Source organism: Elgaria multicarinata, chromosome 1 (genome assembly GCF_023053635.1).
Source record: "Elgaria multicarinata webbii isolate HBS135686 ecotype San Diego chromosome 1, rElgMul1.1.pri, whole genome shotgun sequence".
NCBI classification, from domain to species: domain Eukaryota; kingdom Metazoa; phylum Chordata; class Lepidosauria; order Squamata; family Anguidae; genus Elgaria; species Elgaria multicarinata.
Window position 1 is genome coordinate 126,797,142 of NC_086171.1, and position 25,584 is coordinate 126,822,725.

General features: G+C 40.1%; 1 protein-coding gene across 1 annotated transcript in view; it reads left to right on the forward strand.

Moving 5' to 3' along the window:
- Positions 1–25,584, forward strand: part of HFM1 (helicase for meiosis 1) — a 63,633-nt gene that overhangs the window by 12,584 nt on the left and 25,465 nt on the right. The window contains 13 exon segments of the mRNA XM_063133395.1: positions 1,714–1,865; positions 4,052–4,129; positions 5,822–5,983; positions 8,085–8,285; positions 8,377–8,465; positions 11,971–12,014; positions 12,108–12,209; positions 13,938–14,083; positions 16,234–16,328; positions 18,009–18,142; positions 21,467–21,514; positions 22,281–22,361; positions 23,399–23,490. Coding sequence (XP_062989465.1) covers positions 1,714–1,865; positions 4,052–4,129; positions 5,822–5,983; positions 8,085–8,285; positions 8,377–8,465; positions 11,971–12,014; positions 12,108–12,209; positions 13,938–14,083; positions 16,234–16,328; positions 18,009–18,142; positions 21,467–21,514; positions 22,281–22,361; positions 23,399–23,490 — 1,424 coding nt within the window.

Genomic DNA, 25,584 nt, shown 5'->3' on the forward strand with positions numbered 1-25,584 from the left:
TCCTAGAATTCTCAAAGTAAAATATGAAATTGCTGATCTTCCAACCAAAATATGCAACGTTCCTAAGCTCAGCCTCTGTACCAGAGGACTAGGGGATGGCCAATGTAACAAAAAAAATTAAGAAGGGATCCAGAGGGCATCTAGGAAATTACAACATCTGTTCCAGATAAGTTGGTTGAAAGCAGTATTAAAGAGAAAATTAGTAAGCATATTGAAGGACAAATCGTTCTGAGAAAGAATCAACACAGCTTCTGCAAAGGTAAGTCTTGTCTCACTAATCTTTTAGAGTTCTTTGAGAATGTCAATAGACATGTAGACAGTCCCTCATCAAAGACTCTCGTCAAAGACTCTTGAGCAAACTTAGCAGTCATGGAATAAGAGGAGAGGTCAGGAATTGGTTAAAGTACAGAAAACAGAGTGTAGTAATAAATGGTAAATTTTCCCAATAGTATTTTGTAAAGCTGCCTTGAGGCCCAGCAATGGGCAAAAGGCGGGATGCAAGTAAATGCAATATAATAATAATAATAATAATAATAATAATAATAATAATAATAATAATTTGTAAACTGCCCAGATAGCTTCAGCTATTGGGCGGTATAAAAATGCAATAAGAATAAGAATAAGAAGGCCCTGAAGGTCACTTGAATGTTGCAAAAGTATAACTAGTTGCATTCCTTTAGCAATATTTTCTGGGAAAATGTAATTAGGTTCCTCCATATGAAATGTACTAATTTTAGCCATTTATTGTAGTAGTCATCATCATTGTCGTTGTCGTCGTCATCATCATCATCATCACTTTTGTTATTTGCTAGAGTAAGGGATGTATGAGAATTTCATTTCTTTTCACAAGTCATGGAAACATATCCTATTTGCAACCCTGAATGTGAATGCAAGCAGGAGCACAATTGTCAGGAATTTTGCACAATTTCCAGGGGGGATTCTACACGTAGTACTGAGGGCGCTTCCATGCGCCCCCAGTGCGCCCCCAAAGCGATTGTGTAACTTGCCTGGAGAAGAGACGAGGAAGAGGCGTCCTTGTCGCCGCCGCCACCCACCTACCTCCGACCTGGCCAGGTCGGAGAGCTCGGTGGAAGAAGCTGAGCTCTCCGTCCCGGCCGGCGAGGAAGTAGGTGGGTGGCGGCAGCAAGGACGCCTCTTCCTCGTCTCTTCTCCAGGCAAGCTACACGATTGCTTTGGGGGTGCACTGGGGGCGCATGGAAGCGCCCTCAGTACTATGTGTGGAATCCCCCCTGACCAGCCTTCATGTTTGAATACACACTTGCACAAATAAGCATCCCTGCCCCCCAAAATCCACTTTTTTCATGCTTTATCCTATGGGGATATTTGGGAGTGCACTTTTAAAAAAGCATTTTTTTCCTGAAAATGCAAATATTTCCCAGTCAATGGGGGAAAAATATCCTTACGTTTGGGAATGCAGATGTAGCAAAACGAACTTTGAGGAGGAATTTGGAGAACCGCAACTAGCTTGAACATCAAACCTCCACCCATTTTTATGCTTCCCCCCTTCCCCCCTTCCTTTTCCTCTACTGGTTGTTCCAGTTGGTATACTTTTTCAGCTCAGATAAGCACAGGGAGGAATGGGACTTTTGGTAGAGTTTCTGTTTCACTGAAAAATCTGATCATTTTAAGTGATATGTTTGGAGACCTGTTTAAACATGTCTTGTTTCCCCTGCTTCTCTGTATTGTTTTTAGTGGCTCCAATAAAAGCTCTCTGCAGTCAGCGTTTTGATGACTGGAAAGAAAAATTTGGACCCATTGGACTCATCTGTAAGGAACTAACAGGAGATACAGCAATGGATGATTTATTTGAAATACAGCATGCCCACATTATTTTCACTACACCAGTAGGTTTCACAGTACTATTAGCAGTTAGCTTTGCTTCAGTTTTTTTAAAAAACAAGGTACTTAACTATACATAAGAAATAATTTCTTGCAATTAGTATTGCTTGTGTATGAACTTAATTTCTCATCAATCAGTTTCTAATGCTGGGAAATTACTGTAAAGCGTCAGAGTTGTTTGAAAAAAAATTGACTTACAGCAATAAATTTGATCAGTTTACAGCAATTGTCCTCAACCTGTTGCTCTCCAGATATTTTGGACTTTAACTCCCATAAACCCCAGGCAGCATGGCCAGTGGTCAGGAATGCTGGAATTGTAGTTCAAAACATCTGGAGGGTACCAGGTTGGGGAAGGCTGGTTTACAATTTATCAAGCTGTATGTCAGGTATAGGTGCAAGGCCAGCCTTGTACCTTGTAGGTAGATTTATTGGGAAATGGTTTTAGAATGTCAGATGTCTCTGCAAGCTTAACTGTAAGAAGTTCCCACGGGATCTAGCTTGCTTACTCCCTGTTGCTGTTGGTTCTCTGGGAACTTCAGAGAGTTTGGAAAGGAGGGGGCCACTCTTGGAAGCTGTGACTCAGATTGTAGCATCACCTTGGTGGGTTGTGCCATCCCGACCTGTTGGCATATGGACATAGCTTACAGGTCAGAGGACCTGTCTGTCAAGTGGCTTTGAATACGCCTTAAATGCTGGTGCAAAGCTGGAAAAGCTTTACTAGGTTTCATCTTGCGATGCAACGCCTGACCTCCCTCCTGTTTTGGATTCCATCTCTGACTGGGACTTTGAAAGCACTTTGCACATGGATGCTTTGCTATTTGGACATCAGACATCTAAGAACTGTGCCATGAAAAGTAGTGAGGCTTTTCATAGACTTGGGCCTAATCTACACCAAGCAGGATATTGCACTATGAAAGCGGTATATAAGAGGCAGGATCCTCTTCATAGCAGTATTGAAGTCCACTGACAACTGTTGGGACTCATTGACAAATACCATATACCAGTTTCATAGTGTAATACCCTGCTTGGTGTAGACATGCCCTTGGACTTGCCTTTGCTTTGGATTGTGTATATGTGGCCAGACTCAGGTGGCAGGGAGTTGCCAGTCCTTAACAGAAGGATGGGACTCCTGTTCCTGAGGTTTAACCTTCCCTGTGGTCATGGTAACCAGGGGCAGCTCAGTTGCGGCAGGCTGAGATTGACAAGTGCATGAGCGATCTCTGCCCAGCTCTGGTGGCTCCGAGCAACCCTTCCCTGGGATTTTGTTTGAGGTGATAGGCCATGTCCCTTGAGGTGCCAGCGTATGCGGCATCTGGAGAAGCTCAAATAGGATGGTGGTATACCCTAAACACACACACACACCCCGCCCTGAGTGTTTGCCTTCAGGATCGTTTCAGAAAAAGAGCATAAAGCTTCCTAACCATTGTTCAGCTTTAAGTGTGTTTTGGAGACTGTGTAACCATTAAGCCTGTCTACTGTGTGATTTCCTCAATAAAAGAAGTCTCACTGATGTGAGTGTCTCATGTCAGCTTGCCAGCACATGTGAATGCCAGAAGGAACGGGCAGGAAAAAACACACACTGTAAGTGCTTTGTGCATTCGTTTTGTGTAGTATTGTGTGAGAAGTGTCCCCTCTTCCCTCCTGAACTCCTTTTCCTTATGTGTCATGCCTTTATTAGACTGTAAGCCTGAGGGCAGGGACTGTCTTCTTTGCTAACGGATTGTAAGCCGCTCTGAAAGCCTTTTTTGGCTGAGGAGCAGGGTATAAATGTGATTAATAATAAGAATAAGAATAAGAATAAATAAATAAATAAGAATAAGTTTCTTTTCTTATGTGTAACCTGCCATGTACGCTGATAGTATTGTTTATACCAAAATTAATTTCCGTTTTATTGGATTAGTACGAAATTTGGGGGGGATTTGCTCCACACTGTTTTGTTGTTGTTGTTGTTGTTGCATAAAAGCCTTAGCTTGTCATAGGTACCTATTAGAATAGTCTTTTACTTCAGCATTACAAATGATGTATATTAATAGCTGTATTTTAATAGTAATAAACATCACCAAGCAGCAATGTCACAAAATCCCATTAAAATTAATGGAAGAATGATAATGGTGGATTGCACCAAATAATAATAATAATAATAATAATAATAATAATAATAATAATAATAATAATAATATTTTTCCTCTAGGAAAAGTGGGATAGCATGACTAGAAAGTGGAGAGATAACTCTTTAGTTCAGCTAGTGAGACTGATTCTCCTTGATGAGGTAAAACAAAAACAAATGATTTAAAATGTAAAAATTGAAAATGGGGAATATTATTTCACACTGGTGTAAAGTCCCTGTTGCCATGGGCATTAGTAGTCCTTCTCCTTCCCTGCTTTTTTGTCTCTCGGTCCCCTCACCACAGAGGAGCTCATGAATAATGCTAATATGTCTCATGCATAGTGAATTCCCCCTCTCAAATTTGCATGGAATGTGGCCCCTCCCTCATTTGCCCCGTTGGCCACCTTCATTCCCTTCCCTATGGCAGTGACAGCCTAACCACATGCTGAGGGCCCACCTTCACACCACTCTGATTGGCATGGAGGAAATTATTTTTTATTAAAGCTTGAGCTTTGAACTTTTTTTGAACTTTCAGAAGTTTTTGATATCTACACTGCTCATGCTTCAGTTTAAAACCAAAATGAGCAAAATTGCTCTGGTAGATTTTGAGTAATAAGCCTTACAGTACCGTATTCTTATGTAGACTAGTGCAAATACTGTATCGCCATGAGGGATATTAGTCTGAGAATGATTGGATAAAAATATGTTTGCCCATTTCCTTATGACTGGAACATCTTCACACTTTTAAAATAAATGTATTACGAATAAACCGGCAAAGGTGAAAACAAACAAAATGTTCTTTTTAAAAGGATCGTTTACCATTTCTTGAACATGTGATGTAAGATTTTTCTGTCTCTTCTCACAACATTCTGTGCCTATCCTTTCACTGGCCCAGCACTTTTAAGAGCATACAGGAATAAGCATTATTTTATGTGCATGCACATACTGTATCACATGTTACATTACACCCACAGTGTTGGGGCATATGCATTAACATTTCCTTTGCCTCATTGTTCTCCCTTTGAGCTGCCCAAAGCTCAAACTTTGAACTTTTTGGAAGTTTCAAAATTTTCTGCATGTCTACACTGCTCAAGCTTCACTTAAAAACAAAAACTGAGCAAAATTCATCTGGTAATTCTCTAGTAATAAGCCTTCCACTACTTTATTCTTATATAAGATTCAATTTTATTTAATTGTATTTATTTTTTATAGCCATAGGGCATTACAAATACAACAAAATACAAACAGTAAAATATTTGCAAGTATAATGTATAAATGACAAATGCAAACCATAAGCAATAACAGAATTTAATAGCCTCAAAGATGTTAATAATCTGTCATGAAACTCTCCCAAATCCTCTTTGCCCCAATAACAAAAAGAGCTACATTGTATGAAACCCTTTTATGAACATAAAAAGAAATATAATATTCTGAACTAAACAGTCTGCCAACTTTGACAGATAATGGGATAATGGGAAATCTTTCTCTGGGCTATCTATACAGTGGGCAAAATAGAAGCTAATGGAGAAGATCTTCAATTTGCCCAATCCCATACACACATTTTCTTTGCACCATAGAAATTCTTAAGCATCTACTACTCAGGATTGCCAGTGGCATAGTCTGAAAATGCAGTTTTGTTCATGCTTTCCTTATCTGTGGAAAAGTCAGATCTCCCAAGTTACCATGGTTTGATATGGTTTTCCACAAGCAAATCTTAAAAGAGGCAACCTAGCAGAAATGGAAACTCTTAGCATAGCTGCTCATGTTCCAGGTGATAAAGCTAGTAACTTTCTCAAAAATTGATACAGTGTTATCTCTAATCTAGTAAATTAACCAAACCTCATAATTCCATAGGTCCATGTTGTGAAAGATGAGAGCCGAGGCGCTACTCTTGAAGTTGTGGTTAGCAGGATGAAAACTGTTCAGTCTTCTCTTAAACGTGGCGCTGAAAATCCTGATTCTGTACTTCCCATGAGATTTGTAGCAGTTTCTGCAACAATCCCAAATGCAGAAGATGTAAGAAATATTAATGAGATTACATTTCTACATTTCCAAAGCTGTTCCCCCCCCCGTTCAGCTACAGACATGTGCACACCCAGCCACACCTAACTATGTTAAAGGAAAAAAGATAAATGTTGGCATTTGTCCATTGATTTCATTGTTGTGACAGATCGAGTTAAAAGTCAATGTTTGATAGGCAAACATTTTAGTTTTCTCTAGTATATTAATCCCCACTTAGTGAACACGAAGAACTTAAAACACTGGCAGTCTAATTATTTGATTCCAAAATCTATTGATGGGTCATAGCTCACTGCTCTAGCGTGTGCTTTGCATGCTGCAAGTCCCAGTTTCAGTCCTTGGCATTTTTATTTAAATGAAAATGGGAACTCCACTGGAAAAGAGTCACTACTATTAGAGTAGACAATACTGGCACTGTCCTGAAGTTTGGTGATGTTTGATTTTTGATTGGAAGGCACTGCTGGGAATTGGGGCAAAGACCTGTAAAAAGGCCCTACTTCCCATGCTTTCTCACAGTTTTTCAAACCTGTACAAAACCATTGTTGCTTCCCCAAAGTCAGCAGAGTATCTTCTCCCATTGGGTATTAGAACTAGTACCATGGGTCGTGGGGCTTGTCTTGATGAAGGGTTTGCCCTGGGGTGGATTCAGAGTGGTGGCAGGTCATCTATATGAAGCAACCGCCATTGCAAAGCCATCCAAGGGCAAACACCCGAAGCTCTGCTTTAAAAAAGTTGGTTGCTTACCCCAGCTTTTTCCTTTTAGCAAGGCGCAGACGTGCATTTGCTGTCTGTCACCTTGCTTCGGAGCTGCTTCCGAGGCGTGTCTGAGCAGATGGCGAACTCCAATTGGTTGCCATCTGCCCAGATGGGGGAAGGGGCGGGCCAGCGAGCACCCATGCCTCCTCCAAATTAAACAAAAACAAACCTGGCTGTGAGAAGGCACAGGCCCCCCATGCATCGGGCACTTTTTAATGATAAACCCAGGGCATGGTTCTTTTCACACTTGGGCCACCTATGCTTTTGTATATGCTACAAGAGCCAAGTTTGTTGGTTCTCTTATATGGGTAGATTTAAATATCTTCATTGTTCTGGTTCAAACAATTGAGATGGCATTGTTCTAATTCAGGAGTGGTCAACACTTGGCTCACGGGCTGCATGTGGCCCTTACCACCTCCCAGTGCAGCCCCTGAAAAACGGGGAGTGGGGGAATTCGGTAGCAAGCTACTATGGGAGCTTGCTAGGGACAAATGTAGCTTGTTTTCAGGAACAAACCATGTGAGGGATGGTTGGGGGAAATTGGTCCCCAGACCATGTAAAGTTTCCCACTCCTATTTTAATGAGATTTTTAAAAATATATTTTGGAGGTTCTGTAGCAGTCGAGAAAAGAACCAGGGGACTCTGCACTCCCAGTTTGTCCAGTTTCTTCTTTCTCTTAACGCCATTAGTTTTCCAAATGATTTTGCACCCTTTTGCAAAGAAGTAGGTGGGGGATCCTAAAAAGCAGTGAATATTCTATAGGGAGGCAAGAAATGTACCCCCACTGTTTTGTTTCAGCATGAGAGTACTGGACTAGGTGGACCAAAGGTCTAAGTCCATATGAGGCAGCCTCAGATGTTCATGTTGATAATGTCCAGGTTTGGTTTTGTGCTGAAGGCTAAAATACATCAGTTCTACTGAGCACTGAAGTTGTATAGTTCTATTACGAAACATGCTATCTTTTACATATATTTATATGTATTTATGTGCTTTAGTTTCTGATCAGTTCCTCTAATCATTTACTTTGACTTGAGTATCGCAGAGAACAATCAGCTTTTGAGGTATAAATATCTCTCCTATGATCATAATATCACAGTGGGAAACATTTACCATGTAGGCCCTCTTTTTCAATATTACATAGTCTAAGTCATGTTAAACATACCAGCTCAGTATTTTATATTCATAATAGATAGGAGCATATTGAATAAATAATACAGTAAAACCTAAAAGTATTCATGGCAGTGAACTTCCATGACTCCTCTTGAGCAAGTATTTTCAGGACTGCAGCCCAGGGCACTATTTTCTAGCTTCAAGCCTAACATTCTTTCTTTTCTCTTTAAAGATTGCAGAATGGCTTTCAGATGGCAAGAGACCTGCCGTATGTCTGAAAATAGATGAAAGATACCGACCAGTGAAGCTTCGCAAAGTAGTGCTTGCATTCCCCTGCAGTGGCAACCAAACGGAATTCAAATTTGACTTAACACTTAACTACAAAGTTGCTAGTATTATTCAAACATACTCTGAACAAAAGCCAACCCTTGTGGTATATACTATGGCTTTCTCCTTGTAATTGTAATGTTCTTGTGTACATTCTGGCATTATTAGTACAAACAGTGGTTTTTTCTTATTTACAGTTCTGTGCCACAAGGAAAGGAGTGCAGCAGGCTGCTTCTGTACTAGCAAAAGATGCTAAATTTATTATGAATATAGAACAGAAACAAAGGTACCTTTTATGATACAGGCTTTCTCCTAGTATCTGGGCTTGTTTACCCCCACCTAAATGTGCATGTTCATGTTTTAGGTCACATGACGCAGCTGTCCATTCACCGCAGTGCTGGGTTTTTAACCCGAGAATGCGCATCTTCGCACCCGCGATTTACGGCGACTTTTAGATCATGTCCGAGTTTGCACTGTGTTACGGCTATGTCTCTTTGGGGGAGTTAAATCAGATTTTGATATGTGGGCAGAGCTTTGAGGGTAGGACAACGTGATTGGCCAATTTCCCACCAATCGGCTGCCTTGTTCGTTCGCACCCATTTTTGTTTGAAGTCTCTCTGTGGAGGTCCGTAGAGAAAGCTTCGTAAAACAAATTTATTTCTGTATTTATATATTTACTGCATTTCTGTACCACTCAATATGCAAAGCTCTCTGGGCGGAAGAGGGGGAAACAGGCAGCCAGACGAAGGAGACAAGTTCTGCTGCCTCGTTCCTTCCCCCCTCCTGGTTTGTGAATTATATGAATCTGCGGCGCTCTGCATATAAAATTTGTAGCTTTGCTCCTCTCTTCTCCATAGCTTTGTATATGCAATAATGCGCATGTGCGCATTTATAACTCAATATAAAAATAAATAAATTCAGGAAGTAAATCGGTGTTGCTGCTACAGTGTGACGCTCTTTGCCTACATTCGAATCAACGAAAATTCAGGTTTATATTTAATGAGGAGCAATCCCATTGTCGTATAGACCTGGGGGGGGGGGCCTCTGGCTCTCTATTTTCAACAACTTATATAACAACAGTTATGAGCTCTGACCTTTTTTATAATGCCCTGTTATAAAATCAATAGCACCAACTTTTATAGGTTGTAGGCTGTTGGGGTGAATAAACAATGAAACGTGCACTGATAATTTCATTTAAACATGAAAACTGTTGGATCCAATCCAGTGACCATTTGATTAACTTCATGTTTGCACTGGGCACAGAATTATCTTACAGAAGTCTTTAAAAAGTCTATTTCCATGAACTTTGTTCTATTAAACCTCTAGAGTTTGTTGCTGTAGTCTCCTACTCAATATATATTTTTGTGTTACCAATTTGCAGTCTGGAGATCTCTATCTGCATCACAGTATAGATGCAAATTCAGCCCCCAACCACCTATGTGGACACATAGGATGTTTTGCATCCCAATTTATAATGTAGTTGCATATCTGAGCGCATCATCAGTTGAGTGTTTATTGCACGCTCCTTACTGGCCACTCACAGTTTTTTGTGGGTCCTTCTGATGTCGCTGTCCACCTCCCATGCATCTTCCATCCCTTCTGCTCGTTTTCCCATAGAAAAACAAAGACCCAGAAAATCCTACTTTTTCGGCTGTAGCAAAACATGTCACCGTTTCCTGCTCTGTGCAGGAGAAGCAGCGGGATAAAAATACCCACTGATTGGGCCACGTGGTCATTGTTTATTTCCTCTTTCTTCCCCACATAAATAAAGAGGAAGTATTGTGGAACATAAGCGGGCGACCGTAAGGAAACACATCCCCCCTTTCCTCACTGTCTGATGTTGCTCTGAATGGTGCTTCTGCTTCTAGGCTACATGTATGATTCTGATTTCGAGAAGGAAGTCTGGTCACAGAAGTGGGGTAAATGATTTTGCTTTTAAAGTATTTCAGGCAGCACCTTCAAAAATCACCTGGCCTTGAGATAATTCAAAGAACGGTCATATTCAGAACAGCTACCAGGCTGTTTGCAACAGAGTAAGAAAGTGGTAAAACCAGCTCGAAGATTTATGCTGGACTAGGAATAGTGCCTACACATCATGGATTATCTATTGGTATTATTGTTAGTATCTCTTTAGACATGAAGACTAACTCTAAATGAGCAATTTATAGCATGCTTGTGACTGGACAATCATGGAAGTTTCCGGGTCATCATGCAGAACATCTCCCCCCTTATCCTGCTATCAAAAAACATGAGGATAATCAGCTTTAGAAAATAAATCCTCCCAATTGCCCCATTTATTGGAGGTATAGCACCATAATTCTGCCACTAGAAGGCACTGTTTTATTAATTTGAATTGAAGTTCAGTCTCAAGGCAGAGATCAGAAGTATTCCATTCAAACCCTGTGACTGCCTATGTAATGAGCTGATTGCAATTGCAGGACGAAAATGGAAACAGAAAGCAGCCTTTTGTTTTTTTAAGAAGCTCTAATTTTTACCCAAAGTATTTTCATATATATGCAGTCTGTAAAGTAAATCATGTGTTCACTAACACACATCAAGAAGACAGCTAGGGAAAAGAGAAAGAAGATGTAGCTGGATGAGAAAAGATATGGGGCAATAAAAAACAACAGGGAAAATCATGCTCTTAGTTTTTTCTGAACCTCTGAAATGTATTGTTCATTGCTGATCTAAGACGATCAGCATGAGATTGGGTCTGTTCAGGCAGCATGCTAAGCCATAGTTAGACTGCTAATTGTTAGCAACAAATGGTTAGTGAGCGTGTTTAAAGCGTGGTTGTGTAGCCATCATGGTTAGGAATGGTTTACATTACATGCTAAGTCATGATTCACATGACATGCTAAGCCATAATGTTTAGCTCAAAATGCTTAACCACTTTGGCTTAGCGTATCATCTGAACGGGATCACAGTCATGCAAACAGAATTGTACAGGATATTGTTAACTGGGCTACAGAGAAGTCTCCCATTTGATACTTAACATTTCTTAGAGAGAAATTACAATCTCTTCCAGATTATTGTGTTTGTAAAGCAAATTTTGATTAAACATGAATTTTATACTTCATTTTTCAACCAATCCATGACCCTTGTTTTAGACGGAGAACAGAGTGAAGATGTTGCAATGACATTTGCCTTTGGGAGATATGTCCAGTGACTTCTCCTGTTTATAATACCCGTTCAATATGAAGGCCCTTTCTATACCATAGCGGTGTAGAGGGAGGGAATGGGGAGGATGTCACGATATTCTGATCGCGAGATCCTGCCCTTAGTTCACATGCGGGCGCGACATCCCGGGAGGAAGGAGGGTGTTGCGCCCGCCATTTTTTTTAAAAGGAGATGAGCGCACGTGCACTCTGACTAAAACGTACGTTAAAAAAAAAGGCATGACTGCTCCCCACCACCCCCGATTCCTCCCGGCCCAGTTCTTTCCCTCTACTGATCCCTGCTACTTGCAGGCAGGAGGGAAGAAGCCGGGACTGGTGGCCACACGTCCTGCAGTCTCAGGACGATCCTGAGACCACTGGAAGAATCGGGTTTTCCCAGGGATTATTTATCCCCGGGAAAACCCGTTCTTGTCCCTCCTTCCTCCCGGGATTCCCTGTGCTTCATTTGGATGCACAGGGACTCGGCCATGACCAGCCTGATTTTTGGGCTGGTGTAGAAGTTACGATGGAGTCAAATATGGCATCCATTGGGCATAGTTTGTTTTTCTACTGTATTTGATGGCTTATTAACTGTAACATTGTAATACTTTCTCTTTTTTGTTGTTGTTGAAGGTTACAGAAGTCTGCAAATTCAGTAAAAGATGCCAAGCTGAGGGGTATGTAGGATGTGCTAATGGGAGAATGTTTGATGGTGTGTGTGTGTGTAGTGAGATGATTTGGTAATCTTTTGGTCTGAATTTTATTTGTAGATCTCTTGATCTGTGGAGTAGCTTATCATCACGCTGGAATAGAGGTGTCTGATAGAAAAATCATTGAAGCAGCTTTTAATGTGGGAGACTTACCAGTTCTTTGTGAGTACAAAGCATTTCAGAATTTTTTTAAAAAGGTTGATGTTATAATGGTTCTTCAAAAAATAAAAGAGTTTGTGACTATTCTGATATTAATTTTTACTGTGGTAATACTAGTTTAAGAGATGTGACAAACAAAAGTAAATAGTTTCATGGACTTCGAGTAAAAACCCTTTTCAATAATAATAATAATAATAATAATAATAATAATAATAATATTTCTTGCCCGCCTCTCCATTTTGATCAAGGCGGGGAACAACAATAACCGATAAAAAACTTCTGAGGTTTTAGTTTAATAATTATATATTATATTTGTCACAGGTTACTACCAAAATGGAGAGCTAGTATGGGCTGGTGGAGAGAATAGTGTGCATGGATTAGGAAGACCTGGATTCAAATCTTTGTTACTCAGTCTGATTTATCACATAGGGTTGTTGTGAGGATGAAATAGGATAACCCCATGTATGCTGCCTTGGACAAATGCAAATGTGATGAATAAATTATGATATAAAACTATTTCTGATGAATCCTTTAAGAATTGTTGATTTCAGTTTTCTGCCATTCTTCTAGAACAAATACATAATACAATTGAAGCTATTGAGATCGGCTGGATATTCATTTTTAATTCATATTATCATTTTTCCCTAGAATACAGTTAGTTAGATATACTTATAAAGTGTTCAAATTATAGCCTAAGGTTTTCTGGCAGCTAATATTTTTTGTTTGATCAGAAGGGCTTGCTTTCTGCATGAAATTCTACTGTTAGTGCAACTCTGAGTATTTATGATTTGAGCACCAACAGTGGGCTAGGTGGGTGCACTATTATTATATAGCAAAAATGTCACCATCTATGAACGAGAGGAAGGTATCACCATGCTTGGGGGGACCCTTAGGAAATTTTTAGTATAAACTCCCCAAATTGCTCGATGTGGACTGAGCAAGTTCAGTGGCACGGAATGCTGACTGAAAGCTCCATCCAACGAGCATTTTACTGCAGACTCATTACTGGGTACTCACAGATTACTCACATGATGTTGTCTGCCTCTCGCGCGTCTTCTGCCCCTTCTGGCCTTCGTTGCACTGCAAACCCCCCCCCCCCCCAAGAAAAAGTCTGGTTACTGCTGTCCCCTACCGGACTGAATAGGCCTATAACTTCCTGTTTTCAGGAAGCGACATCGGAGTGATGTCAGAGAGGCGACGGGAGCTGCGTGTTTCGACCTAGATGTGATGGAGCTCTGACTGTTGCAGGGAAAAATTGTAAAACCTAAGGGGAATGGAAATAGAATGAAGTATCCTGGGAAAAGGCATGACCAGTTTGCTGGAACATGGAACGGAAGCAGTCCACATTGCAACATTTTATTGCAGATCCCATTTGTAAATTGGCTATGATGCTTTTGACTAGAAGCAATTGATAGCTTCATCCTCCATGAATTTGTATATTCCCCCTTTAGCCATCTAGCCATTGCCACACCTTGTGGTAGCAAATTCCAGTTTAAGTATGTGCTCTATGCTGAATCTTCCACCTTCATTGGATGACTCTGGATTCTAGTATTATGAGAGGGAGAAAAAGCTTCTCTCAAGCCACTTTCTTCACACCACACGCAGTTTGTTAAGCCTCTATCATATCCAGCCCCCTGAAAAGGAGAGTGCTCAGTATGCTACAGCATTATACTTTATGTTCGTTGCCTTTTGAAAATAAATCTTATAACTGATGTATTTGAATGCTTCCAGTTACTACTAGTACCCTTGCTATGGGGGTAAATTTACCAGCACACCTGGTAATTATAAAATCAACAATGCATTATGCTGGAGGAATATTTCAGGAATACAGTGAAACTGATATTTTGCAAATGATTGGAAGAGCTGGAAGACCTCAAGTAAGTTGAATCTGTTCTTAAAAACAAAGTTAAAGATGGGAGAAGTAAAAAGTTACCATGTCCTTGCAATAGCAAAGATGCAAACATGTTTAGTGAAAGTTTTGTAGTCAAATTTGTGTATAAAGCTTTTATTTGCACAGTAGAACTATTTCTGAATCATTTGTACAGTCTTGCTGCTAGAAAACAAATGAAGTTTGATGCTACAGGGTTGAGTTCGAACGCTAAATAAGATTATAAGTTATTTATTGAAGAACTATCTACCTGCTATCTATAGGATGGGATAGGGAAGCTCTCGTAGGGTGCTTCCAGACAAAAGGGGCTTAGCACTTCCAATGAGAATATAGCATGCAGCTATTCTGTCCTTTCTTTCTTAATGGAATTTCTATAGTAAGAAAAAGAATGAAAGAAATGGTTGGGAAAACACAGGATGGTTATGAGTGACTGACAATGGCTTGGTTCAGACAACACGCTAAACCATGCTGCTTATTTGTGGTTAAGCAGCATGGTTTAGTGTGTTGTCTGAACCAGGCCATTGTTGCTTGGACCCACTATAAAATTCTGTGTATGAAGCAGGGTGATTTCAGTTTAAAAGCCTCATCTGGAAGCGTCCATGAATAGTACTATTTAAATTATCTGTAGCTGCCATATTTGAAAATGTCAATATACTGCATGTGTTTTATGTTATCTTTCTTTACTTTTTATATCCTGGACGCACATCTACTGGAAATAAATTTCATATGTGCCTAAATAGGGTTCTCTGCCCATTTTTTACCATAAGACAGAAAAAAATGTAACAAGAACAATGTAGATTCTCTTTCATTTTCAAGGCTTTTCTTGATGATCAGTGAAATTAGTTGTATTATTATTTTCTTGGACTTTTAATCTTGATCTCTCCATATTTGGAGAGCAGGGTGTGGAGTTGTCCCGTTAGACTTCAGAATAAACCTTTCCTCTGTTACTATTCTGTCCCCATGCCATGTACGACAGGAGAGAGCATTCATCAGACTTGCAGGATCTATTTTGTTTTCAACTAGAACTCTGAGATCCACCAACCAGAGTCTGATGTGGAAGCTATACACTTAGAATCGAAGAATTCTGAGCCCAGGCATTTGGTCTGAGTACCCAAATTGAAGGGAGCTCAGAGTCCTTCCATACATTTTGAGTCAGAGACTTTTTCCCCTCATTGATTTCTGACTATTGGGAGTCAGATCATCCACAGATCTACCACTAGATCCTGATCTAATGAACACCATGATATACACCACTGTTGTAAACAGTGGTAAAAAATATATTTTAAGAGTACAATCATGAGGGATTGCCTCTCAGTGGACAGAAATCACTCTTATGCCCGGATGGCAAAAGGCAGGCAGGATGGGAGGAGATTGAAGGTGAAAAGACCTCCTGTTCCTCCTTTTCTTTACATTTACCGCAAGACAAACTTCATTCATCTGGCTGACCTACCTTGTTGTGGATGGGATGGGTGATGGGAAGGCTTTAGGATCCTGCAAACCTTGGACCCCCCTCCTCCCTCCCATTGTCTTAATTAATTTTTAATTATATCAAAATGCAAAACTAAAGCCATTGATAATTTTGTACTCTTTCTTTCAAAGAGCTTATTGATGACAAGGCTGTTAAGTCAGTGCCATCTAAATATATCTTCAGCCTTATTATTTATGTAAATCCTTTAATTGTAAGAATTGATTGCTATTGCTAATAATTGTATACAGAGTACGAGAAGCAAAGCAAATAGGAATAGTCCTGTTTAGTACCTTTAGTTAGAGTGAAGCTTTCCAAGGTGTTTCCATTAGCTATTGCTGAAGCTCTATGTTGTTTGTTTATTTCGGTCATAGACCAGCACAACAGAAAACATCATCACAATAATATTAAAAACCCCAATATACAATAAAATACATACATAAAATACATAAAACACGGCAGTCTCAGCCTAAGTCTAAGGTGCAATAAAATGCTCTAGGCAACTCCCCTGATTATGATTTTCAACACAAAAATTTAGACTTCGGGGAATATTTCCATGGGTGAACTTCACAATAGTGGATATTGTCACATCCTACAGGATTACTACCCAAATTCCTGAATTTGAGCTTACTCTCTTTTAAAGTGTATCTCTATATGGTTTCCCCCCCACCCAGTTTGACACATCAGCCACAGCAGTAATCATGACAAGGCTAAGTACAAGAGACAAGTATGTTCAGATGTTAAATGGTGCAGATACAATAGAAAGCAGGTAACCTAAGCCATTTTTCTCTATTCTGTTGGAAATACTGTCCGTAACGTGTTTGTTTATTGAGAAGAAATTTATCTCCTGGATCATGAAGATAGGCCTGTGGGGAAAGGGAAGGTTGAAAAATCTTTTATCTTCCCAGCATGTAGGAGAATACTAATCAGCGAGGCAAACAATCCACACCAGTGTTTTCCCCAGAATGTTTACTGTAATAATCTGAACAGAACAGAAGCAAGTTTGTGTGCCAATCCTTCACATAGTTACATGCTTCTAGGTCCCATGCATGTAATTGTGTACAGTGCAGTACTTCAGTGATTAATTTCAAAGAAGTGAATTAAAATGAGAAAATAAATATAAATACCTCTTTTCCCCCCTTAAGCAGGGAAAAGAGCAGCCTCAAGAGTGAGAGGATGAGAGGATTTATGTGGGGGAAATGGTCTAGGGAGAAAGGGTTGGGCTCCTCCTCCATCAGCACTGTTATTCTGATCCAGTTCGGAGCCTCCCGTGGCTGCTTTTAATTAAATTTAAAACACTGGGAGATCTGATCATGGAACTCCTTGTCATCTATAGTTTTGCCTTGAACTTGAATATGCTTAGGTTTGCCATCTTATTGTGTCCTCGATATTTTGTGTGATTCTTGTAGTATATAAAATGTTCAGCAAATCAAAAGTTTCCCAAACCAGAATCCACAGTAAAAATGACATCATGTTGTTGTTGTTGTTTTAAACCCCTTATTCACTTTGATTCAACAAAGGCAATCTGAGTGTGGTAATAGGTTTCCCTGTACTGACCTCTTTCCTAGAGCTGCTCTTGCATATGTGCTTGGCTGCTGCTAGATGGGAGGTCCCCACTCAGAGGCCTACATGCTGCCAAACAGGTGATCAGACCATCCTTTAAGGCAGGGATCGGGAATGTGTGGTTCTCCAGATGCTAGTGGACTGCAACACCCATCATCCCTCACCACTGGCTATGCTGGCTAGGGATGATGGGAATTATAGTCCAACATTTAGCGGGCCACATGTTCCTTTTCCACCTTGAGGAGTGGAGGGAGGGATCCTCGTACGTAGCTACAGACATATAGCCCTACTAATACATGAAAATATCTTTGAGGTTTTGCGATAGCTTTCTACTTATGTAACTACTTAAAGTTTACTTTTAATGTAGTGGGAATAAGATGACATTAAAAGTCTATTGGAGTAATTAGCAACTAATATTTGATAAGGGCTATATTTTAAACAGCAGGAGCAGAAAGGCCAGCAGCATTTACTCTGCCCACTGACTTACTCCGAAAGTAAACAAGGCACTAGGAAATACTTATTTTAATTTATTTTAATACCAAGAATACACAGCAATGTTCTCCCGTGATACATTTAATCTGCTGTCTCCAACCCTTTCATGGATGGGAGAAGCTGAGTTGCATAATGGTAGAAGTCTGCAGAGCCTTTATTGCTGTTCATGTTAACAGGGAGGGAAGTTAAAAGAGCCCTTTAGCCATGTCTCCACAGAATAGTGGATTATGGTCTTTGGAATTGGGGGCTATGCCAGTGATCAGAGGGTACGGATTCAGACCCCAAACCTTCCATTGCCGAGGGCTGACCTGTTTTAAGAGTAAAATGTGTAGTTACTGGTAGACATTTGGTGTGTTTCATTTGTATACCTTGATTTGCTTTCTGGTTTTCTTAGTTTGCATACGCATCTCATTGAACACTTAAATGCTGAAATAGTGCTCCATACCATCACTGATGTGAACATAGCTTTAGAATGGATACGATCAACTTTCCTCTACATCAGAGCTTTGAAGAATCCAGCTCACTATGGTTGGTTGGTCTTAAATTTTCTGGACTGCAGCAGTTAATTAAAATATGCTACAATTTGACTATAATAAAGTCTTATCCAATAACGTAGTCCCATCTTGGGGAATAATTTAGTAATATTAAGAAATGGCAAAAAAGATCAATGGTGTTTTCTTTCCCCTTATCTGGGTTTTCCTTTTCAGTAGAGGCAATTAACATTTCTAAAATCTCTTTCACACTTACCACTCTCACTGCCTCTCTTTGTCTCATGTGCAAAGGCACAGCCATCATTGTTTCTTCCTCCCTCATTTGTCTCCTCTGCAAGTTACTCTACTATGCGATGTGTCCATATATTTTAATATCGCATATCTTGTAAAATCAAAGACTCCTTTTTTGTACCTGTATATGAAACTCAAAACTCCCCCTGGTGTATTTATGTTTATATATTGCATTCCAGCTACATATTGCAGCCAGCTAGATGCTTGATAAAATTACCTGCCTGGGCTGCCAAAATAGAGGCTTTATCAAGCACTTGTAAAGTCACAATATTCTACTGGTATGCTGCTTTTCAACTACATCTGAAGTGAAAAGTCTAAATTATACAAGAGAGAACTTGGATAGAGAAAATGGCTTCCCTCTTTGGAATAGTGTGTCTGACGCTCCTGTTTCACCATGCTTCATAATAAGATAGCCATGCCAGAGCCTAGAATCTTAATAGGCTTATTTTAAGTACCATTGCTTTTTCTTCAATTATTGGGAATGCTACAGTTTTTGCCTGTGTAAGATCCCACTATATAGAAGCAGACTGGAATGTGGTCCGTGTAGTATTTTGCTTCCTCAGGTCAGTATTAAGTTCTGAGTCTGCTTTTGAAGAAAATACAATGTACTTTTATTGAATGCGGTGTGGTATTTCTGAAGTTTTCTGTTAAATAGGTGTGATAGAGGATCATATGCAAGCATTCAGATTCAGAACAGTATTTCATATCAAGTGAAATCAGATCTATTTTCCTCACAAAGGCAGAGTGTCTGCTTCTGCACTGATCTTACTTGCTGTCAACACCACAGCATAAGGCATTCTGGGCTGTTCAGCAGAGTAATGTTCATGCAACTCTCTGTTCATGCAACAGCTGCTTTTCAGACCTGTGAAAGAAAGGAAAGAAGTGGTAAACGGAATAGTTACTTTGTTGAAATGTCCTTAAATGATAACAGGACATTTAGCACCTTGCTCTGCATCTATTTTTGCACTCTCTTTTAAGATGCATGTAAAACCATTGTTTTCGTAAAAGAAAAATATTCATAATTAGAGATTCAAAACTAGGGTATATTTTAAAATAACGGGACTAAGATTAAAGTCATGCTTTCTTCTTCTAGATTATTTATGTAGTAGGAAATGAAAACAATTTCATTACTGGAAAGTGGGAAATGGCAGTAGCTAAAGATGAAACTGGAAAAACTAGAAATAAGTGCTTTCCAGAGCCTTTGTTTTCATCCTTAGATGAGGTTCTTATGCTGCATTGTCTCATAAATAATCCAAGTATCCACCTCTAATACCTTTTGCCAGAATCTCTGTAGCCAGCATCGAGAAGACAATGATGGTTTGATGCAACTCAGCTTCAGTGGAGTGTAATACCAAGAAAAAAACAATAATTTCCACATGGATTCTTGAATTCTTGCTGTAATAATAATAATGAAATAGAATGGAGAGGCTGTCTGTTCCACAGAGATTTCAAGCTCCATCCGATGAGCGTTTTATTGCACGCTTGTTGCTGGGCACTCACAGAGTTTGCTGAGGTCCCTAACAGGACGTTGTCTGCCTCCCGCCCCTTCTGGCCTTCCTTGTGCAACAAAAAAAAACCCTCATTAAGTCCGATGTTGTTTTAAACTCGGAATTGCTGCTCTCTCCTGCTGTGTGCGGGAGAAGCAGCGACATTAGAACAGCGGACTCAATGGGCCTCGTGCTCATTTTGTACTTCCTGTTTTGAAAGGGGAAGTAACTGAGGAACGAAAACACGGGTGGAGAAGTGAGGTAGGGAGCGTGTTAACCCCCGGTGTGATGGAGCTTTTCCATGCTGTGTCATCAATTCTAAGCCCCAGGTCTGCTTTGTATACCATCTTGCTGGTCACTAGATTTCTGTAGATCTCAGAAGTTAGCTTGTGAACTAACTTCTGTGCATACACATTTGGTCTCACATGTTGTTAAAGATCTAGGGGCAATGTGTCCCTTAAAGATTTTGCATGCATGTCTGTGGAAATAATTGAGTTAGAATCGGTTCACTTTATAGTCTTGCAGCTTTGCTGCTATCTGGGCCTCTGTCAGAGGGCAGCCCTGAGATATAAATCCGTTAGTCTATATAAGTTCATTAAATCCGAATCTCTGTACGGCTCCTTCTTATCTGGACTTTTTAATGACAGGTGTTCTAAAAAAGCAAGGAGGGGGGAAGGTAAGGGTGTTCATATATGTGACCAGTGTTTCCAAGCCAACCTATTATGGGGAAGGGTACACAGGTGTAGGGCATGAACTCCCAGAGTTAAGGAATAGTTTTGGGGTCAGCTGTGTCCTTGGTCCCAAGTCAAGAATCATAAATACATAAAGAAATTTTGTTTGAAGGTTTTGAAGTCAAGATTATGTTAACAAACCTAAGAGAGCAATAAGCAACATTAAATTAGATTTGGCGCTAGAGGGCCATAATTCACTAAACACTGATTCTGTGCAAGCCCCGGATTATTTGAATGAACCCTGTGAACCAGTAGTTCTGGATGGATAGTACCTTACTTTGATGGGTGGTTATCAGAGGAATTACAAATAATGCATATGTGTTAGTATGTATGTTGATACAGCTTGCAATTTTTCTAGTGTTGAAGCTGTCATCTAAGTATTCACTGTGACCTTAGATTTCTGTTCAGTTCATGTTGAGTGAATGTAATACGCACCTGCTGGAGAACTGAGCTCATGATGAAGCACTCACAAGGCTGCACACAGATCAAATTAACCCACATCTGATATGTTAAAGAGGTTGGGAACCAGTCCTTTCTGATTAACCTCAGGATTTTGTGTTTCACATTGCAATACATTTGTATATCTTTTGTATACATTTATACTAAGTACCCAGCCCTGAATTCTGGGGTTTTCATCATGTTCAGAATTATTTCAAATTAAAATTAATTATTAAAACTTAAATCTATATATTCCTCCTTTTATTTCTCACAGCAAATTGCTCTCCATGCACGCCCATTATACAAATCTATTGAAATTGGATGACACCATTAATCTAAGACTTTGCATATGTTTGTACAGTGAAAGAGTTGCAGATGGTTATGTTACAACTTAAAATGTTCCTTTTAATGAAGGTTTTGCAACTGGATTGGACAGAGTTGGAATTGAATCAAAACTGCAAGGTTAGATGTTTTCCAACTTCCTTGAAAACTCAGAGATCAGTGAAATTTAAGTAGGTTTTGTTTCTATTTCACACCTGGTACTATGTAAGCATAATATTGGTTTTGCAAAAATTTTGCCTCTGAATTCGGAGGTTTGCAAGTATCCCAGGCAGAGTGGGATATGCATTGGAGGTGATCCTCTCCTCCGCCACCCCTTCTGCTCTGCATTTCATCTATCTCTCAGGGATGCTTTAAGGTGGATTCCTGCATTGAGCAGGGGGTTGGACTCGATGGCCTCATAGGCCCCTTCCAACTCTACTATTCTATGATTCATCTAGATGGACGTTTTTGCTCGTCTAGCTGAAACGTCGCGATGGGGAAGAAGGAGGTTGAAAAGGCTCAGGATATGGCACCAGCCCACCTCCCCAGTCCCCTCCACTCCCCCCACCCCAGAAATGCCCCTTTGCTTCCTCTCCGAGGTAAGTTTTGTGACCTCAGAGAGGCAGCCAGTGCGGTTCTCTCCACTCCAGCTGAAAGGGGGAGGGGCATGGCACTTTTATTTCTGGGTCTGAGGTTGGAGTGCTTCTCCTGTCTCAGATCCAGGATTTTGAAATATCCTATCTGCCCCCCCCCTTCCCGACACTTTCTAGGGGCTATAGGACTACTCTCTTAGTTAAATAGTTACATTAGGTAAATCCTTAGTTATCTTAGGTAAATAGCCTCTTTCTGTTGTCTACAAAATGTAATCTTTTTTCTGGCATATATATTATCATTTCAACTGGGACAGAATTATGCTTGAAGAACTTGAATGATTTATCATCGTTTGATTTGATCAAGATGGATGAAGAAGTCTATTTCAAGCCAACAGGTAATGTTTTATATTTTTTCAAAGGTTTCATATGTATTTTGGATAGGGCATTATCACCATAATGGCTGTGGTTTAGGAAATTCTTTGCCATGTCCCATTGTGATTCCCATGATGACAAGAGCAGCCTCTTGATAGTACATCTATGTTTCAAGGATGAAGAAAGACAAATTGAAAATGGCTTTGGTGGTCAAATCGGAAGCATGAGACATGAAGAACTGGTGCCAGTAAAGACATGCCCAAAGGCTAGAGTTCAAACCCATTCATTGTACAGTTGTTGCTCTGATGCCAATAGCTCTTCCAAGGATTATGGAGATCAGCCACAGAATCAGCCAGTGGTCAACAAAGAGAAAGCATACAATCCCTGAAAGCTGCATGGGACCCATACTGGTTCGGAAGACATAAGGACAAACTTAGGGCTCATCTACACCAAGCAGGATATTCCTCTATGAAAGCGGTATATAAAAGGCAGGAGCCACACCAAGCAGGATGTAGTGGTATGAAAGTGGTATATGGTCTGTGCCAATGGGCGCCAGCAGTTGTCACTGCACTTCCATACTGCTATAAAGCAGTAGTGTGGCTCCTGCCTTTTATATACCGCTTTCATAGTGAAATATCCTGCTTGGTGTAGATGCCTTTGGTGTAGATAGCCCTTGATGGAACTTCCCAAATCATTCAGAGCACAATTTTGGAAAAGCCTTCTCTCTGCCACATCTTCTTAACTTGGGAGTATGGAAAGCTCGCATGAATACATATCACTTGAGTAATTGCATAATTGTAAATGAGGAAGGATTTTTCTCTACATAATTTTCAGTATTAATTTTTATCAGAGCTCCTGCTAACGAAGCAAGCTATTGTAGCTTTGTTGTTAAACCTGCTTAATGATGTATTGTCTCCACTCTGTAAAGGCAAGTAATTAAAAACACCGGGAAGTCTCCTATGGGTTATAATTCATATGTCATGTAGAGAAAATGGATGGAATGCAACATCTAACTCACTTAAAGAGAGCTAACTGCTTTATATATATTTTTCTTCTTTAGAAACTGGACGACTAATGGCTTGGTATTATATTGCATTTGACACTACGAAAAAGTGTTTCATGATTAATGGAACCGAGACTTTATCTGAACTGGTAATTTCATTATTCAAATGAAGAATTAATATATATCTACAACTTTAAACTAAATTGAAAATTCAGCTCATTTGTTTTTTAAAAAGGTATTCCTTTGTATGCAAAACTTTAAGTCAGGTACTTGCAGTAATCATTCCTTTGGTTTGGATCTTTGAGCAGAACTGTGAACAGAAGGAGAAAATCTATTGGTGCTGTTCTGTGAACTCTTCTTGCAATGCAGCCTCACAATGACTTGGTTCACACATCATGTCAACAATTACAGGGTTGTTTAACATAGGTATTTTGGGGACAAGTGGAGTGTGCAAGTGGAGCACACAAGCTGTATGCTCATCATTTTTGCTTTTAATTAACAATCCAGGAGTGCCCCGTTCCTGGGTTATAGGTTAAACAAGCCAGTGTTAAGTCAACAATTTAACATGATTTCTTGTTGGGTTAACTCTGGATTGTTTAACCCATAAAGTTGTTTCTGGCTTTGCATGTCACAAAACAATCATGTGTTGTTAATTAAAAGCAGAAAAGATGTCATCCCATGACATGCAAGCCGGGTCAAGAAATCAGTGGTAGTGTTAAACTCTGGTATATTCAAATTCTTGAGAAAGGGCTTGCTCAAACCGAATAATTTCTCTAGATTTGCAGTCAGTTCATGCAGCACTCTTCTGCTAAGTTAGAAACTGCTCTTTTGTGAGTAGAATAGACTTTCCACTAGCAGAACGGCACCTATGGATCCAAGCTATATATAATCTGCACTTCAAAATATTGATATGATATATTTTATACAGACGTCTTACTGCCATTTGTCAAACTGGTGGAAATATTACAGCACTTCCATCCAAATTCCTTAAAATAAACATTAACAATATTGGTTTCTCTCCGTGGTCTCTGTGCATCGTACATATGGGCTATGCACCCACATGAAGCATCAATTCTGAACCTTCTATAGCTGAGACGCCTTTGGTGGGGAACACTCCTCCACCGTTCCAGTGAGAATATCCTTAGCAAGTTTCCACCTATTCCCTCTGTTCTCTTTCAACTTCCATTGTGGCAGCCTCATAGGAACTTTCTCCATTTGTTCACTTCTACCTGAGGGAAACAAGAATATGCTGAGGAATAACAAATCTTTGGGATTTTTTAAATTATTTTTTCTCTTGCTGTTTATTTGCCATATCCACGATTGCCTGAGGGAGTACAGCCCTTTAGGCCATACTTCCACTGAGAGTAAGGGGGGATCTACACAACAGCTTTAAAGCGCTTTGAAGTGCTTTATAACAGTTTTGACAACTGTTGGGGCCCAGGACACACTGCATATACAGGTTTCAAAATGTTTTCAAAGTGCTTTAAAGCTCTTTAAAAGCAGTAGTGTAGATCCCCTCCAGGACAACTCCCTCTGCCTTCTTTGTCTGGGAGAAGGACAAAGTTGAGGCCTGCTTGTTTTGTCAACCTTTCATAAAGCAGGTGAGTTATAATTGAATCACAAGACTCCTGCCATTCTGTGGAAGAGAGCTCTGGGGGCAATATAGCCTAACATGTTGAAGGACACCCTTGGTCCCTGTTGGGGTGTCAAAGAGCCTTGCCCAGTTGCTGAGAGAGCCTTTGGGGACTCCAGGATTGAAGTCTCCATTGCCAGCAGTCTCAGAGCCTGTTTTGATCAGGCCTTTGATACTTCCAGTGCCTCTTCCACTACTTACTGATTCCAGTGTAGCTCTGACCAGTGTCTTTTGACTACGCTTCCTGTCTGAACCTTGTCAGCTGTGGTGCATTACCTAAATCCCCCTTGAACTGAATCTCTCTTAGTACGTTGTGGACTGCCTATTGAGCATTCTTCCTGCCTGAGCCCTGTATGTCGCAGTGCCTTGCTCCTCTGGCTGGCTGCCTTGTGTCTGTTCTCTAATCCTTGGTCTGCAAGTCAACAGCCTTAGGAAAGCAGAAGACGTCCATTTCCTCCCTGGACATTGGGATGGGAAATCCCAGCGCTGCATCTCCTTTGAAAGACATGGGTCTTTTTTTAAAAGCAAATACTCTGTGTAGTGCAATCACTCAGTCTTGAGAACCAGCAGTTGTATGAGTTAAGGAACCACTTTTCAACATCGTACAATT